Raw genomic sequence first — 19,370 nt, forward strand, 5'->3', positions numbered from 1 at the left:
CCGAGTCATCTCCCGCTGCCCCAACAACTGAGTGTGACTATGGCAATAGTGACAAACATACCTCCAAACCAGAGGTTGTTGACCTTTCGACGGAGTGCTCCTGCTCCGTATCGTCTGTCCCCGGCCCCGCCAGGCACGGCTCAGGCACTGCTATGGGGAATATACACCCCAGCGACAAAGACGTACATTTGCAAATCACTAAGCACACAACCCCCAGTCAGTCTTCAACTAAAATCGTCACGATCGGTAACCCTCCCCGCAGCCGCATATGGCCTAGCGACCGGGCACTCGAAAAAATTAAAAGGTGCTGCTTCTAATATTCCAAAATCTGTTGAGACGCATCGCAAGAAGGCGTCCGGCGACAACAAGGCCCCGGCTCTGCCGAAAACTTCACAATCGCAGGCTGAGACTACCCGCCTCCCGTCTGCAGAGGACAATGCCAAAAGCATAGCGAGAATTGTTTCAGCCGACAGTCTTAGGCGGCAGTCAAGGGATTCGTCGAGGCCTACGGAAAAGGCCAAGGATCCGTTGAAATCCAAAGATAGCTCACGGGAATACTGGAACCCTCCGCCAAGCCGAAAGAGAAGCACAGGGACACGCTACCTCTGTCGTTCCCCCGAGAGGAGTTTTCGGAGGGCGAGGAAGGCATTTCTTCGACGTTGAGACACAAATCTCGATGATTTGCAGCAGAGGATCGTTTACAGGAGCCCTTTCTACCTCTAGACCACTTTGGGTCTTCTGTTTGTACTAGAGAAAAGTTTGAAAGGCTTGACGGTTTTGTTACCCGTTCAGAGCAACCTACCCCAAGGAGACCACGGGAAGAGAGCCCTTTAGACCCTGTGGCCAAATTTCCAAGACTCCTTGACCCCTCTCTGGAAGAGGATGTGTACACCTATGACCTCACTGAGGAAGAGATTCCTGCAGACACTCGGGACGAAGATAATGTCATCAATCCTGAGGACATGCATGACCCCATAGAGGGGTGGAGGGGAAGACCCGGATGTGGGTGACCCTCAGCCGTGGCAGTCTCCAAATCCTTCACGAGATCCTGATGCCCTGTGTTTGGATTCCCCCCAGACCACTCCCACTAGACAGCCCTCGCCAGTGGACCATTAAATGACGTTTAACGCCATGTTGCGCAAAGCAGCAGAACATTTCAAAATCACTACCGATGAAGCTGTCCATGAAGCTGACTTTGTGGAGGATATTCTTCAAGAGAAGCCACCAGCAAGCCGTGCTATTTCCTCTCCTCAACTCAATTAAGTAGCGTCTGGCTCCCTCGTTGCCAACACCTGCACTGACCAGAGCGGTTAATCCGGGGATAGAAAAACTTTTTTGGCCTTGTCCCTCTGATCCTATTTATATCAGAGGTCACTCCACCCCAGACTCCCTGGTGGTGACCACTGCAAGGAAAAGGGCAGGGGTTCCTCTGTCAACCGGCGAGGCACCCCCCGACAAAGAAGGTAAAAGGCTTTACGCCCTTGGAAAGAGGGTCAGAGCCGCAGCAGCTTTTTCTACACGTATCGCTAACAATACCACCTGTTAGCCAGCTACGTGGATGTTCAGTGGGCCTTGGTTCAAGAAGGCCTACAGAAGGTTCCCAAACCTCTACGGACTTGTCTCCTGGTCACGGTAACCGAAGGCAGACAAGTAAACCAGAGTATAATTAAGAACACTTAAGATTCTGCTGAAACAGTGGGTTGATCTTTAGCTCAGGGCACACTCCTAAAGAGACACGCTTGGCTAAAAATCTCTGGGTTCAAGCCAGAGACGCAAGCGTCACTTATTAATAAACTCTAGAAGAATCCAACTTGTTTGGAAGAGCAGTCGACGAGGCACACGAGACCGCAAAAAAGGAGCACTGTACACTGAAGACGCTAGACCAAATTACTCAGAGACCCTCCACAAGACGAGGATCTGGGTCCAGACTCCTTTTTCGTGGCCAACGCTTCCCTCGACAACATTACACCTCAGGAAACAATTGGTCCTCTCCACAGGGAACCAGCAGATACACTACCCCGTATCCCCAGAGGGGTCAGCGCCGTGGGAAAGGAAGGTGCCGGAACCCTACCCACAGACGCTCCCCGGTCTCCGGTTCAAAATGAGCTGAAGATTCGGGTGCCCTTACATACCTCCCCGGTTGGGGGCTGGTTAACATCATTCCTTCAGGCATGGAAGGGGATAACTACGGACCAGTGGGTGCTAAAGACCGTGGCCCACGGGTACTGTATAGATTTCAGCCAGTCCCCAACGTTCAGACCACCATGCGCAATACAACTGTCACCAGACCATCTGCGGATCCTTCTTCAGGAAGTCGAGACACTACAAGAGAAAGGAGCCATAGAGGTCGTACCTCTTTCACAGGTAAACAAAGGTATTTATTCAGTGTACTTCCTTGTACCCAAAAAGGACCATGCGCCCTGTATTAGATCTGCGCCCAGCGAACAAATTTGTAAAGCCACAAAAGTTCTGCATGGTAACTCTGCAGGAAGTAAATACCCTGCTCTCACAGGGGGATTACATGGCAACACTGGACGTGAAAGATGCATACTTTCATATTTCAATGTTGCTGGAGCACAGAACTAATACCTCAGATTTATGATACAAGACAAGCACTATCAGTCAAGGTACTACCCTTCGGCATAGCATCTGCCCCAAGGGTATTTACAAAGGTACTAGCTGTGGCAGCATGTGCAGGCAATCCATCCCGTTCTATCCTTACCTCGACGACTGGCTCATAACAGGGGACTCTTAAGAAACCTGTCTGTCAAATACTGTCATGACTCTGTTATCCAGATGGTCTTTGTGGCGGAGGAATCGGCGGCGATATGTTTGTGCCCGTTCTCATTCATTCTGGGGCTTATGCTGCACAGAATTCTCCCAAGATGGCGGTGCTTCACTGACCTGTGCCGAACCAGCCTTCTACAGTTTCTGGTACAGAGGAGTCTCCACCCCCGGACGGTCAGGTGACCGTATTTCTAGCAGGAACACAAACACAGCATTGCGTCGCTACTTTGTTTCCAGACGCTCCGTAAGTTCGCAACTAGAATCCTCTTTGTGCAGCCTCCTAGCTCTATATTCTCTTTCTTCTGCCTACTATTAATACTTTGTATCGTTTCAGAAATCTTACCTGCAAACACCTTTCCCATTCCCGCTCACTGTTCGAGGCTCCTCCCGTGTGCAACGTTCAGCTGCCGTTTCTTCCTCTCGGCGGATCCACGCCGTCCAAGAAAGTACTATGCCCCGAAACGGTAGGAAACTTTCCGTAGGCTTTGCGACAGTAACTTACCATCCAACTCAATCCTCCTTTGTTCTGCCCTTAGACTTTACCTCTTTTATCCTGTGGTACCCAGTATCCAATTCCACCTTTGGAGCTACGGAACAAAATCGTGATCTCCTCTGGGTTCTGTTCTTACTCGGGTAGCCCTACCTCCTCTCTAGAATCCTCCAACCTACTGCATTACTCCGCCTTCTCCCTTTACTAATCTATTTCTTTTACATCTATTAGACTCCAGCCTTCTCACAAGACGTCCACATTACCTGACTCGCCCGAGTAAAGCTGCAACGCACAACATTCCGGTGAAGACGCTCCACCCGTCTCCTGAAGTGTCGCAGCAGGGTTTTCTACCCTAGAGGGTTTCCCTGGGATTCCTGCGGTGCCTAGTTCCTCCTTTTGGTAGGCTGGGAACAGTAGGGACCTCACGTGGATTCTCACTATCTTCTTGTATGCATCTGCTGACTAGGTTAGTGATTCTGTGACAAAGTTTCTCTTTGTGGTTTATGTAAATTCTCAGAGACTTGATAAATACCCAAAGAACAATAGATCTTTTATTCAGTCTGGGTTTCTCTATCAACAAGTAGAAATCTAGCCTAGACCCGAGTTAGGTCAAGCAGTTCCTAGGGGCTCTAATTCTAACAAAGGACGGCCTCGTCTTCCCCTCCAACGAGAGGGTCCAAAACATGCTGGTTCAAATCCCTCAATATGTAGCCAGTCGAGAGGTGACGGTACGCGAAGCTATGCGACTGTTAGGAATGATGGCGTCATGTATTTCCTTGGTTCCCCGTGCGCACTTGCGCATGCGTCCAATGCGGGAGTGGCTCAACAGCCAGTGGTGTCAGCCCAGCGGACAGTGGGACAATCTAGTGGTCGTCTCGCCAGTCCTCGTTCTCTCGCTACGGTGGTGGTCAAGGGACAAACTCTTGAAAGGGAAATCCTTCACCACCCCCGTAGTGGAGGCCACTCTACAGACACAGGGTGGGGAGCTCACCTGCTTCAACAAACAGCACAAAGAGTTTGGTCGTCAGACATAGCATCCAACCACATAAACCTGTTGGAACTATTGGCAGTGTTCAAAGCACTAAAAGCTTTCCAGACACAACTGCAGGGGAAAACTGTGCCAGAACATTTGGAAGTGGGCTCTCAAACACATGTTCCTATTGTCACAACATGTTCCAGTCTTCTGGCAGACATACTCAGCAGAGATTTTCTACTACCAATGGAGTACAAATGGTGATTACATGAAGACATCGTCTCCAACCTTTTCGCAGAATGGGGCTTCCTAGAGATCGACTTGTTCGCAACTCCGGAGAACGCTCAATGCCAAGATTACGCCACCAGGTACCCCCAGAACCGTTTCAGGGGGAATGGACTCTGGATAGCATGGTCAGGGAAATTTGTTTACGCTTTTCCCCCCGACTCCCCTACTAAACAAGATAGTGCACAAGATGCATCAGGAACCAGTCATGATGTTACTGGTGGCCCCTATGTGGGCCCGCCAACCCTGGATCACGCATCTAATGGAGATGTCTCTATCTCCTCCAGTGAAACTGCCTTGCCCGTACAACATGTTGTCGCAAGACAAAGGGGAGACCCTTCACCCATGCCCGCAGACATTGAACTTAGCGGCCTGGCTCCTGAAGTCATAGAGTTTGGGCACCTGCGGCTCCCTCAGAGATGTATGGACATACTCAGGGAGGCAAGAAAACCCAACACTCGATATTGCTATTCCAGTAAGTGGAAACGGTTTGTCATCTGGTGCAACTCAAAGAGCATCAACCCCATTGACTGCTCTCCCACACACATTGTTTTGTACCTGGCTCATTTATTGGACTCCGGCCTAGTCTTTAACTCTCTAAAGGTTCACTTAGCTGCGCTTTCAGCCTACACTACTTCACAATAAAGAGTGTTGTGGTGGAAGATACCAGTTATTAAGGCTTTCATGGAGGGAGTGAAGAGAATTCACCCTCCCATTTCTAACCCAGCTCCCGGATGGGACCTAAACGTGGTGTTGACTAGACTTATGGGGCCTCCTTTCAAGCCCATGCATAGAGTGAGTCTTAAAGATCTTGCCTACGAGACTGCCTTTTTAATATCTATTACTTCCATTAGGAGAGTAAGTGAACTACAGGCGCTCTCAGTTTTAGACCCCTTTTATAAGAGTTCAGAGATAAGGTGGTTCTGCGCACTCAACCTAGGTTTGCGCCTAAATTCATTTCAAAGTTCCATGTGAACCAATCCATAGTACTACCAACTTTCTTTCAAAACCCTTCAAGCATGGGAGAAAGAAGCCTGCACCCACTTGATGTACGCCGAGCAGTCATGTTTTACATGGAAAAAACTCGACCACTAAGAAAGACTAATCGGTTTTTTGTTTCAGTTGCAGCAGGCAGAGAAGGAGACCCAGTCTCCAAATCCACTGTCTCTAGGTGAATTGTCAAATGCATCACACTCTGTTACACTCTAGCTAAGAGAGAACTGCCCTTCAAGCCTAGAGCACATTCTGCTCGAGGCACTGGGGCTTCCATAGCATTCATTGCAAATGTTCCGCTTGAGTCCATTTGCAAAGCGGCAACCTGTAGTTCAGTACACACCTTTACAAAACGCTATTGCTTAGACACTCGCTCTAGGGCTCATTCTCAGGTGGGACAAGCAGTACTAAGACATCTTTTCACTACTGTTATTTCTCACAACACACCTCCAACTCCGGGTAATGCTCACTAGTCTATGCACAGCATGTGATTCTAAGCAGAGTAACAAACATCAGAATACATGCATTACTTACCGTAAAAGCATTTCTGATGGTTGTATCTGCTTAGATTCACATGCGCCCACCCAGCCTTCCCGCTCAGATGGAAGGAACATAGACGTCTTACTGCTTTCTCTCTCTTTTCTGTACTCAGTCACGATAGTCATATGGTCTACTCATGGCAGAAAAAATACAATCGGAGGGACCTCGACGCGTGAGTGATTTTGGGTAAACTACATGTCATGTAGGGATAGTGTTACAGGCACGCCCATGTCGACGTCCCCTTTCGGTTCCCGAAAGACGAGATGCAATACTCCGCGGTGACCACTGGATGTCGGACTATATGCACAGCATGTGAATCTAAGCAGATACAACCATCAGAAATGCTTTTACGGTAAGTAATGCATGTCTTATTGCTTAAATGGTTTCGGACCTGGCCATAGAAAAGGACTGAATGGGGATGCGTGGGGCGGAGTTCAGGAGGGCGGGGTTACGGCCACGTGTGGTACCCCGCGTAAAAATAAAAGGACACAAATTCAAAGTTTTTGATGCTTTTTACAAAAGTGCTTCTATCCCGTCCCAAAGAAGGACGGAATGTCCCACAAGTATGGGGGAAAGGGAGCTATGGACTAGGAGTAAGGTAATCACTACGGTGAGTTACTTTATTTTTTACCATAATTTTCCCCTTCATTATCAGCAGTAGTAGAGCTCCTTCCTGTGGCACTGCTCTACTGGTGCCACTGATTGGAACATATCCGTACAGCAGTGTGGCTCCAAGCATGGATCTTGTGTCACTTGTTTCCTTTTTTAGGTTGAGCATATTCTTGCTCACCAGTGTATTTATTTTTGAGTATTTGTCTTTTTCTAAGGATTACAAAAGAGGCTTTTACGAAGTTTATCTGTATGGCTGTCTTTGGTACTCCCAGAATAACTATTCTGGAGTTTCTTTTGTGGGAGAAGTAAACATCCTTCCAGACGGTGAAAGCTGACACGTGAACATATTTCAAATCCATCTTGCAGCATACACTACAATTTGTAATATGCTTTCTGATGCTTGTGTAATCTGCTTAGATCACATGCTATGCATAGGCCGACATCTAGTGGAAGTTTCGGAGTATAAAAGTTGTTTTTCGAAACTCGAAAATGGGCGTCGAAATAGGGCGTGCCAGTAATACTATCAATATTCCGACATCTCCTGTACCCATAATCCCTCATGCGTGTGGTTCCCTCAGATTGTTTTTTTTCACCATCGTGAGCGGTCGCAAAAATATAAGCGGGGTCCTTTTTCGGAGTATGCCGCTGAACTTTAATAATTAAGTTAGTGTTTCTTCCTGTCCTTTGCCGACGCTGTGACTCGACGCGGTGAAGACTGAAGAAGACTTCGAAGCTGACCGTCAGATGGAGACTGCGACGGTGCCTCGGCCTCGGCCTTACAGTAGGGAGAGTGGGGGGTGGTCATAAACATGCATATTGCCACCCTTTACCATAGTCGCCCAGCTGGCTGCATATATTATGGAGCGTACTCCATTTAAGTTCTGCCCCTCCTGTAATAGGAAGTTCACGTGGGTCTACAAGCATAGGGTCTGTAACCTCTGCTTGAATAGAGACCACGACGAGGTGCATTGTTGGGCTTGTAAGCTACTCCGACCGAAAACCCTCAAAGATAGACGAACTAAACGTTGGGCCCATCACGCCATGCAGGCCGAGGCCTCCATGGACGTCAAAGAGGCATCCAGCAACGGCAGCGACGCCGTCCTTTTGGACGGCTAGGGTGACAGGGAACCTCAACGTTCCCCATTGCCAGCCCCCAACCCTAGCAGACAGGCCGGCGGTCCTGTTACGGGGAAGACACTCGGCGGCAAGGGCACCACACTCCCCCACAAACGCACACCCCACGGCGATGCGAGTAAGGTCGCACACTGAGAGTCGAGGATGAAGGGCAGATCTTCCGATCAGATGTCCTCTGGGCGCTCCGAGCGGCCACCGCATGACAAGCCCACCAAGACAAATGTCACCCAACTCAAAACTCCCCCGTCCGGCTCGGCAACAGCGAAAGACGCCGGGCAATCCATCCCTGCGGTCGAAGGTCGGCCTACATCCGGGAACAAGCCCAGGTAGTCCTCCCAAACCCCCTCTTCGACCCCGAGCTCCAAAAAAATCATCATCTAAGAGCAGGGACCATAAGGAGAGACAAATCCAGATACTCTAGAGAGAGGGACTCACTTAGCAAGGAGAAAGCTAGGGAACAGCCGTCTAGCCAACATAAAGGTATGCCCTTACAGGACACTATAGTAGAGTCTGATAATGCACAACAGCCTGACTCTATCAGTCTTGAGGAAGAAGAGGAACATACCCCCTCTACCCCCACTCCTGCCTCCTCCGACCCAGGGGTTATACCCAGTTCAGCCAAATGGTCTGCACAGAATATTGACAGATTCATGAGTCGCATGACCTGCTTAGCAAACTCCTTTGAAAAACATCCACATATTCTGGACAACTTGTCCTCCACGCCTCCCACTACACAGGCGTCTGGTTCCAACCCAACACCTACAGCCTCTCAGTCCCAGGCATCGGCTGTACCGTATAAAAAGAGATCTCTTCCCCCAGTAGAATTGGCTGTTGAACCACCACGCAAAACTCCTCGCCTCTCCTACGACCTTTACGACTAGGATGTAGGGGAGGATGAACACTTAGACAGGGTGAACCCTATTATGGTGACATTGAGGGTTACGCCGCCGGGGGAAAGACGATCAAGACCAAGAGGACACAGAGTCTGTGGTTTTTGTGATGGACTCTCCAGTCCCGCAAGACCCTGTTTTACCAGACTCCCCGGTGGAAAACCAGACAGTATTCAATGATATACTCTTAAGGGCTGAAGAGCATTTCGGCATCGAAACACAAGAGGCCCAACAGGACAAGGGTTTTGCAGAGAGTATGTTGGGCGAGAAAAAACAGCAACCCAATTTATCCCCCTGCTAAAATCAGTCCAAAGAAGGATTCAACCTTCCCTAGAACTACCAAACGATACCAGGGCAGTGAACCCTAGGATCGAGAAACTCTTCAGACCAGCACCTTCCGACCCCTTATACATAAGGGGCCAACTTCGACCTTACTCTCTAGTTGTTACCACCACCTGCAAGAGAGCTGGTACCCCCTTGGCCTCCTCCGAAGCCCCTCCGGACAAGGAGAGCAAAAAATGATATGACATGGGCAGAAAGATAGCGCCCACTGCAGCATACCAGGCACGTATAGAAAACAATTCCACCTTGCTATCCAGCTATCACTGCACAAAGTGGGATGAAGTAAAGGCCCTGGCAGAGTCTGTGCCAGAGCCACTAAAGGCCAAACTCCCCCTTCTGGCTGCCGAAGGCAGAGCTACAGCAGGCGTCCTCCTAAAAAAATTACTTCGACGCAGCTGACAACGCTGGACGCGTTATTGCAGAAGCCACCAGTTTTAAAACGCCATGCCTGGCTTAGGCAGTCAGGCTTTATACTTGAGACTCAAGCTACCCTACTAAATATGCCAGTTGAGCAGAAAGTATTATTTGGAAAGGCAGCTGAAGACGCCCTCAAGTCCGCCAAGGATGAATATGAGACCCTCAAATACCTTGGCCAATTGACTAATAAACAACCAGGCCAAAAGAGGTGGTAGTCATTTTCGTCGCTTTGGGGGGCAAACGCGCAGAGAGGAACCGGTTACAACCAGAACCAAGGTTCCTCTTAGAATACCAACCAACAAGCCACCCAGTGTTACCCCAGGGGTCAGCGGACGAGGGAGAGGCTCCCCCACCATAAGTGGAGGGACACCCTCTAAGCAATGACGCCCCGCTACGGGTCCCCTTCCATGCCTCCCCAGATGGGGGACGAATATCTTTTTACACCCACGCATGGGAGGGTATAACATCGGACAAATGGGTATCATCAACGGTGATAGGGGGTTATTGTATAGAGCGTCAAGGAAAACCGTCTTACCTCCCCCCAGTGCCAAAAGAAACCATTGCAGGAAGAACAACTTATCCTGCTAGAAGAGGTGAAATCTCTACTCTTCAAAGACGCCATTGAGTTTGTACCACACAAAAAGGTAAACAAGGGTACTTATTCAATGTACTTCCTTGTTCCAAAAAAAGATCAGACCATGCGCCCGGTACTAGACCTGCGCCCTGCAAACAAATTTGTAAAACCACAAAAACTTTGCATGACAACGCTAAAAGAAGTAATCCCTCTGTTAAAAAGGCAACATTGGACATGAAAGATGCCTATTTTCATATCACAATGTTCCCAACGCGCAGAAGATTCTTGCGATTCAAAGTAGCAAACCAACACTATCAGTTCAAGGTGTTGCCCTTCGGAATAGCCTTGGCTCGAAGGGTGTTCACCAAGGTCCTGGTGGTGGTGGCAGCAAACCTACGCAGGGAGTCAATCCCAGTGTACCCTTACCTGAACGACTGGATGATCACGGGAGAAAACTACCATCTTTGCAAAGTAAACATGCAAAAGACAATAGACCTTCTCTTCCAATTGGGCTTCTCAATAAACGAGAAAAAGTCAAGCCTGACACCAAACACATCAAAACAGTTCCTAGGAGCTGTATTAGATACAAAAACAGGCTTAGCCTACCCATCCAATGGAAAGAGTGCAAAATATGTTTCGGCAAATACCCCAGTATCAAGCCGGTCTCCGGATAAGCAAACTCAAAGCAATGCGCCTGCTAGGTATGATGGCATCATGTATTTACCTAGTCCCCCACTTGCGCCTGCGCATGCGACCAATGCAGGAATGGTTGGCGAAACAATGGTCTCAGGGAAGTGGTCAGTGGGACGAGCTAGTGGTTGTTTCGCCAACACTGGTTCAGATCTTAGGCTGGTGGTCAAGGGAAAACCTACTCAAGGGGAAACTCTTCCACGAACCGGAAGCACAAGCAGTCCTCACAACGGACGCGTCCTTTTCCGGGTGGGGGGCCCACTACCTTCAGCACACGGCCTGTGGTCACAAGTGACTGCACAGAAACACATAAACGTTTTGGAGTTATTGGCAGTCCTCAAGGCCCTACAAGCCTTCGAAGAACACCTGACGAACCTGTCAGTACAAGTCCTAACAGACAGCACCACTGCAATGTTCTATGTCAACAAGCAAGGAGGTACACACTCTCCAAATCTGTCCAAGCTGGCACAGAAAATATGGAAGTGGGCACTCGGACGAGGGATGTCCCTGTCCTCGCAACATGTTCCAGGGATACTGAACACACTAGCAGACTCTCTCAGCAGAGACCCTCTACCAGAAGAGCACGAGTGGAAACTACACACAGACATCGCAGACCACATCTACTCTCTTTGGGGTTACCCCTCTCTAGACTTGTTCGCTACAAGAGAAAACAAGCAATGCCCAGACTGCGCGTCCAGGTTCCCCCAGCCAAACTCCAAGGGGAACGCCCTATGGATGAACTGGTCAGGGATATTTGCTTACGCTCCCCCCCCTCACACCTCCCTGCCCCGACTCCATTGATCAGCAGGATAGTGAACGAAATACACAGGCAACAGATCAGCAGGATAGTGAACAAAATACACAGGGAACAGATAACACTCATCCCGGTTGCTCCTATGTGGGCGAGACAACCGTGGTATCCACATCTGCGCAAGCTGGCGATGTGCGATTCCCATCAAGCTCCCGTACCAGATCGACCTGTTGACTCAACACGGGGGATTAACGTTACACCCACAACCTCACTCTTTGAACTTGGCAGCATGGCTCCTGAAGTCATAGAGTTCGGACACCTTAATCTTCCTCTACGATGTATGGACATCCTAAAGGAAGCACGGAAACGAAACACCAGACACTGCTATTTCCACAAGTGGAAGAGCTTTGTCATTTGGTGCTAATCTAAACAGATCAACCCCATAGAGTGTATGCCAGCACACATTCTTACTTATATGCTCCACCTGTTGGATTCAGGGTTGGTCTTTGATTATCTAAAGTCTACCTAGCAGCTTTATCAGCATACAGCACCTTTCAAAGTAAGATCTCATGGTGGAAAATGCCAGTCATCAAAGCTTTCATGGAGGGAGTGAAAAGAATACATCCTCCAGTCTCTAACCCCCGTCTGGTTGGGATCTAAACATAGTACTAGCAAAATTCATGGGACCCCCCTTCGAGCCTCTGCAACAGGCTACCCTTAGAGACATTACATATAAAACTGCCTTCTTAGTAGCTATCACTTCCATAAGAAGAGTCAGCGAGATCCAAGCCTTGTCAGTGCAGGACCCCTTCTTTATCATCCATAAAGACAAATTGGTTTTACGCACTCACCCTAGGTTTTCACCTAAATTTATTTCAAAGATTCACGTAAACCAGTCTATTGAGCTCCCGGCCTTCTTTCAAAAGCCAACTAGCTCAGCTGATGTCAAACTCCACACACTAGATGTGAGGAGAGCGGTTCTCTACTACGTAGATAAGACCAAACCGCTTAGGAAAACAGATCAACTGTTTGTTTCCATGGCTACACTCAGACAAGGAGAGCGTGTTTAAAAGAGAGCAATCTCCAAATGGATAGTCAAATGTATACAGTTATGCTATTCATTATCAGAAAAAACACTGGCTTTTACACCTAGAGCCCACTCTACAAGGGGCACACGGGCTACGTTAGCTTTTCTTACAAGTGTACCATTAGAAAACATTTGCAGAGCAGCTACATGGAGCTCAGTTCACACCTTCACTCGGCATTACTGCATTGACACATTCCAAAAAAGATACACAGGTGGAACAAGCGGTTCTCAAACATCTATTTGCTGCTACTCCTTCTCACAACCCACCACCTTCTGATAAAACCGCTTGCTAACCTATGCATAGCATGTGATCTAAACAGATTACACAAGCATCAGAAGGAATACATTGCTCACCGTAATCGCATTTCTGGTGCTTTTATCTGCTTAGATTCACATGCGCCCACCTTTCCTCCCCTGAGAGAAGGTGCATAGATGTTTACTTGATATGTATGTATCTGTTTGGGAACTCTGTACTGGCACTACTCATGCTACCTCATGTCAGAAAACATACAATCTGAGGGACCCACACGCGTGAGGGATTATGGGTATAGGGGACGTCACAATAGGGATAGTATTACTGGCACGCCCTATTTCGACGCCCATTTTCGAGTTTCGAAAAACAACTGTAATACTCGGCAGCTTCCACTAGATGTCGGTCTTTGCATAGTATGTGAATTTAAGTAGATACAAGCACCAGAAATACGATTACGGTGAGTAATGTATTCCATATTAAAACTGCCCTCATGCAAATTCTCACTTATCTACTGACACCTTTGGGCATCCTCTTAACTTTTCACTTCATTCGTTCACGTTGCAGGCAATATTGGAGCATTATGCACCCACAATTTCACAACCATTACCACTCTCTATTTTACCTGCTAGTTTGTCTTTCCCTGTTTGTCCTTTGTTACGCTCTTTTTCGCATCCCATTTTTCCTTTAATCTGACTGCTGCCTAGAAGTGCCAGGCAGAGGCCGTCATTTGGTGCTGTATGGATACTTGGCAACCTTAACAAAACAGTGAAAATGTAGCTACAATGAAAATCTTGCTAATTTTTCAGTCCATCATGAAAATGGGCAATTTGATTTCTGGTGCACAACCAAACCAGGCTGTTGTTTTTTTTTAAAGGGTTTCCAGGGTTATAAGCTGCCCACATCATTATTTTACCTTGCATATGTGTCCGTTTTGTAAAAAATTATTTTGGGTTTCAAACCAGTTGTCTCCACTTTGGGCCGAGGGCCATCCTGGGACCTTAGCCCTGAAGACTGCTCGGTGCTGTGTAAAAATCAGGTTATCTAATAAACAGCTGTTTTCACAGAACTATCTAGGTTCGTCATGTTGCCACCTTCTAACCTAACTATGCCTATGTAAGTGGTTTGAAAGGGGTGGTTTATATAAAGATTACTCCCAGGTGAGCCCAGTAACTGCCTAAGAGGGACCCGCTCTTCACAAAAACCCCCAAGAATCCTCAAAGAACCCAATGACTGCTCGGGTAACGGCCTCAGGCTGCATCCTCAACCAGAAACCCTCGTACTGAAGGCTATCCTAACCTGGAAGTATATTTAAGGTAATTCTCTTATTCGTACTATAACACAGCCAGTTTAGTGGCCCTTCAGTGGTAATCTTTCGCCTTAATTAGGCCCATGTTGCTGGCTTGCAGCCTGAAAGATTCCTTCCCCACTTATCGGGCCTTCAAGGTGGCCTTACTGTGACATACAGCTCCCATGTGACACACTCAGCCCCTGCACAGAAACCCTGATCTTTGCAGCAACTGCACTCTGATTGTGCGTTATCAGAGTATTGCACTGTTCCCCCTCCGCACCCCCCCTGCCCCGTCTAAGTGCTAGGCTTGCAACATATCCTATGTGCACAGATCCATTTAGCCTGTCCTAACTTTTATTTTATACCCCACCCATATTTACCTTTCCCAGCCTATTCTAGGTCGGGGTCAAGCTGACCTCCTGGCTTGCCATTACTGAACTATTATTCAAGTTTGTCCAATGTAAATAATTCTGGGTCAAAAAAGCCATCCTGATTTAACTGGTGGCTGGAGTCCATCTCCACCCTATCCCTCAGCCAAACAATGTTATGAACTATCTATTGTCCTTCTATGCTGTTTCACTTAGACAATCATTCTGTTGCCAAACATGTTTAGAACATATCTTCCATAATGCCTGATCAATGGTTCTCCTTAAGGGGTCCACACGCACCTAAGCCAACACAAAACATTCCTTTACCTCTTATACATCACCCTATCGCTAAGACTGTGGCATTTCACCCTCCTTTTCATCCTCTTATCTTCTCCCTACACCTTTTCCTTCGCAGACTGCAGTCTACATATCCAAGGAAAGGCACAAATACTCTAACCACCAGACAAACCGGGCGCGCTGAGACCACTACGGTGGTGATGTAGTGATTTGGCATAGTTTAAAATGATTTTATCTTAACATAACCTAACTTGACACTCACAGGCCTAGCTCTGGCTCTTGTGTAATGCCTACTGGGCTTATGCCTTTTGTGCACCCAAGGTTCAAATGTGGTGCCAGATGGGAAAAGGCAAGGCTGTCAGTGAAGTGTATGTATGGTTTGTCCATGTCTGTCCAGCTTTCTGATTTAGAAGCTTCCAAATAAATTATGTAATGTATGTTTATATGTGCTGTTTTATTAATTTAACCTGCCAGGTGTGAAACTTAGATACTCATTTTACAAGACCAGTACATTTCTCTAACTATTTAGTCACTCTAACAAGTAGATATATAAAAACGAAAGCCTACCTGACTGCCTGTTCAAGTTATGATATGATATGGCATTTATAACGCGCCTATACACAAGTGTTTGCAACATGCTATATTAGATATGCAACCTGTGGTTCTCCCAGATGTTTGGCACTGCAGCCCCAGGGATTCCTCACTGTTGACTGTGCTGGCTAAGGCTGGTGGGAGTTAAGAGCCAAAGGTTGCATATCCCTACTCTACAATTGTACTAATGTGCGACTGCTTATTGTTCCGAAGTTGTAAAAACATAATTTGTAACTTGTTGTTCAAAGTGACACTTTGCTAAACATACTGTTTATCTTAAAGGTAACGCAGCAAGATGTGCGGAAAGAGAATCCTCTTCAATTCAAATTCAGAGCAAAGTTTTTCCCAGAAGATGTGTCTGAAGAGTTAATCCAAGAAATCACGCAGAGGCTGTTTTTTTTGCAAGTCAAAGAAGCTATTTTAAATGATGAAATATATTGTCCGCCAGAAACTGCTGTCCTGCTTGCCTCGTATGCTGTCCAAGCCAAATATGGAGATTATAGCAAAGAGGTCCACAAACCTGGCTACTTGACCAACGATAGACTTCTGCCACAGCGGTAAGTGTTGGGGAGGACTGCTGCAAATCTAGCAGAGTTTAACTTTGCAGGCAATCCTTTTAAAAATGTGTTTTAGCAACATGTTTTTGTTTGAAAAATAAATTGGCATCCGAAGTCTTCATCATAGAACCATTAGTTAAAACATGTATGTTGCTGTGAAAGAGTTGAGAGGATTAATCATTTTAAAATCTTTTCTATACCAGTTTTTCATTGGTCACAAAACGCTTCCATCCAGCTGACTGAGGAAGTACATAAGAAAGATGTGCAGCTTACAACATAACAAAAGTCGCTTGCATCAAAAGCTATTGATGCAAGCGACGAGTTGATGAGTAGTCGTGTCTGAAAGCCTTTCTTGCAAAGAAGTGAAGTAGAGTACATCGCACCTGCACTTAAGTGAGAACACTGATTGTAGTTAGTTAAAATTCTAAAATCCAGTCAAATTTCCAAGATGGCCAAAGTGAATGTGTGTGGGTAAACCTAGAGAGTATGCCTACCACTAAAGCTTATTTTCATTTTTGTTGGTTATTCCAAAAAATGTACCTGGGCTTTACTATTGCCTGTGTCCATGAGCTCTATTCTGCTGCTGGGCCATCCCTGTCCTAAGATGGTAGAGACCTAGAGAGGAGATTCAATTCAGTTTTGGTATGACTGAAGATCGAAATGTGACAATGCTCAGAAGTCATCAGGTTACAATTCAGCTAAGCTTTAACAACATCTTTAAGTTCTAGATAAGTGAACAAATGTATTTTAATATAATCCACTGGGACATCAGCTACCATACAACCTTGGGGCCAAACTCTCATCCATGGAACAGTTAGCTCACACACCACACACACAAACTGCTTTCTGGTTCGGCATTGCTGGATTTCCCTTTCATCCTCTTAAACAGGTTGGCAAGCGGTGGGGGTTAGATGGTGGTGAGAGAGGATGAGCCACATTGACTCCTTGGCTCCTGCTCTGGCTGACTTCTGCAACCACTCCTTCGCAACTGGAGTCTTCCCTTCCCCTCTTAAGCACTCCCTTGTGCACCCCCTCATTAAGAAACCCTCTGCCGAACCTTCCTGCCCGGCTAACAGACCGCACCTGATTGCCACAAAAAGGTGTTAATCATGTGAGTTAATGTTTGGAAAAACCCTTCACCTGGCCACTGGGGGATGTTGGTGAACCTGTACAGAAGTTGGGGCAGCACTATCATCTTTAGTATCCCTATTATGCTTGCGAGAGAAATCGGTAATCTACTCAAGCTTAGTGCCTTAGTTGCGAGGTTCGTAAGGTATTTTTGATAGTTTTCTTCAAAGACCAATTCGAAGTGGCGAGCTATTTCTATACTGAGATAGGTAAATTTTGACTGAGCCCATGTAAATCTCAGAGTGTCAGGGCGGGGGGGACGTGTACAATCTGTGAGCGCGAAGAGGGTGGATTTAGAGCAATTCACTTTAAGTCCGGAGATGTGCCCAAAGCGGATAACGTCTGCCAGTATCTTAGCTAAATTGGTGGAAGGGGAGCGGATGAAGAGAAGTGCATCATTGGCATACAGGGACACTACATCCGACCGGCCTGCAGTTTGCAAGCCTCTGTGTGCATGGGATTGGCGTAGCATGTCCGCAAATCGTTCCATCGCTATGACGAAGATCAGGAGAGAGAATGGGCAGCCCTGCCTCGTCCCTCTAGCAATTCGGAAAATGGGAGAACATCGGTCCTTAGTGCGGACCCATGCAATTGGATCGGAGTATAGCAGTTTAACCCAGGAGAGAAAACAGGGGCCGAATTTGCACTTTTCAAGAACCCGCCAGAGGTACTTCCACGACAGAGTCGAACGCTTTTTGCAAATCGAGTGTGGCGGCTACTGCGTGAATATTTGGGTTTATCCTACCCATTATGTTGAAGAGGCGCCTTAGGTTCAATGAGGTGGAGCGTCCTGGAATAACGCCTGCTTGGTCAGGATGAATAATGTGGGCCATATAGGGGGCCAGGCGTAGAGCTAATAGTTTGGCGTAGATTTTGACATCACAATTGATGAGCGAAAGTGGACGGTACGAGCCGCATTGTGTGGGGGGTTTGCCAGGTTTAAGTAAGACAGTTATTGTGGCTTCACGGAGAGAAGGGGGAAATTTGCCTGCCTCCAGTTATTCCTCCCAAAGGGCTATTAGACGGGGGAGTAGGAGTGGTTTGTAGCGTTTGTAAAATTCAATTGGGATGCCATCTGAGCCTGGGGATTTCCCTGAAGAGAGTGAGTCTATGGCGTCCGAGAATTCCTCGGGGGTAAGTGAAGAATCGAGAGAGCCAATGGTTTCGGGGGAGAGAACCGAGAGGGAAAGGCCATCTAGGTAGGCATCAATCTCCGGTGTTAGGGCACTGTCTGCATTGGTATATAGGGATTCGTAAAATGAAAGGAATTCTGAGTTAATATCTTGCAGTGAGGTCGCTAGGGAGCCATTGGGTCTTTCCACCCCAGGGATGTGTGGGGAAACAAGCTCGCGACGGAGAAGCCTAGCCAAGAAGTGGCCTGGGCGTTCACCCTCACCATATTTCCTAGCGAGGCCAGGGCCGTCTAAGAATTTCAGTTTGCATACCGCCAGAGATCGAAACGTGTCGAGCACCGCACCTAGGGATGCTAAGGTTTCAGGATTATTGAAGGCACCGTTACACAAAAATGATGAGGGTACCTTGAAAGGGTGGCGAGAACGTGTGTTAGACGCTGTTCAGATACTTAATAACTGGCCCATTGCGAACGTTGGGACTCCATTAGTGTGCATGTTGACACCAGCCTTACAATTTAGAACCCATAAAGCTGTGGAAACTCTGTTGTATTGGGAAATGTCTCCTGGTGCATTAGCTCCTTATCGTGCCACTCCTGAATCAGCTGGGGTGGATTTGCATGCAAGAGAGGAAATCCGACTCTAGCCTAGAGGTATTGTGGTAATTGATATGGACATTGGGGTGCAAATTCCATCTGAACATAAGGGTATTGATCACACCCAGATCTGGACAAGCCTTGAAAGGCATTCAAGTGTTGGGAGGGATTTTAGATGCAGATTATCAGGGAGAAATCAAGGTTATTCTCCTAAATAGTGGTGAAAGCATGTTGCCTATCCATAAGGGAGACCAAGTGGCCCAATGGATATTAGTGCCTGTGAAGTTATTCATGGTGAGGAAAGGAGAGCCGCCCACAGTATTGACTATTCGTGGGGATAAGGGTCTTGGCTCATCGGACACAATGGTGCCAGGTGCAAAGCTATGTGTCGAAAAACCTAATAGTCGACCCGTTCCCGCGGATGTGATTGCAGCAGGGGAGGATCAAGTAGTTCTTGTGATGGAACCTGGGAAAATGAATTGCACTCCTATTCCCCCTGACAAATGTTATTTACGTGAGTGATGTACTCCACTGATATCTTGTTTTTGAATTCTGATTTATAGATCCTCTGTATGCTGATTGCCTGTGTGAGGAGTG

The 19,370-nt window shown here is 47.4% G+C and overlaps 1 protein-coding gene across 3 annotated transcripts in view; it reads left to right on the top strand.

Annotated features, from left to right (window-relative positions):
- The window catches only part of RDX (radixin), a 1,120,111-nt gene that overhangs the window by 533,743 nt on the left and 566,998 nt on the right, over positions 1-19,370 (top strand). For all 3 annotated transcript variants that reach the window (XM_069639966.1, XM_069639965.1, XM_069639967.1), the window contains one exon: positions 15,645-15,919. In XM_069639966.1, the coding sequence (XP_069496067.1) occupies positions 15,645-15,919 (275 nt within the window). The remainder of the gene's footprint in view (positions 1-15,644; positions 15,920-19,370) is intronic.

This window comes from Ambystoma mexicanum, chromosome 7q, assembly GCF_040938575.1.
Source record: "Ambystoma mexicanum isolate Mex_15411 chromosome 7q, UKY_AmexF1_1, whole genome shotgun sequence".
Lineage (NCBI taxonomy): Eukaryota > Metazoa > Chordata > Amphibia > Caudata > Ambystomatidae > Ambystoma > Ambystoma mexicanum.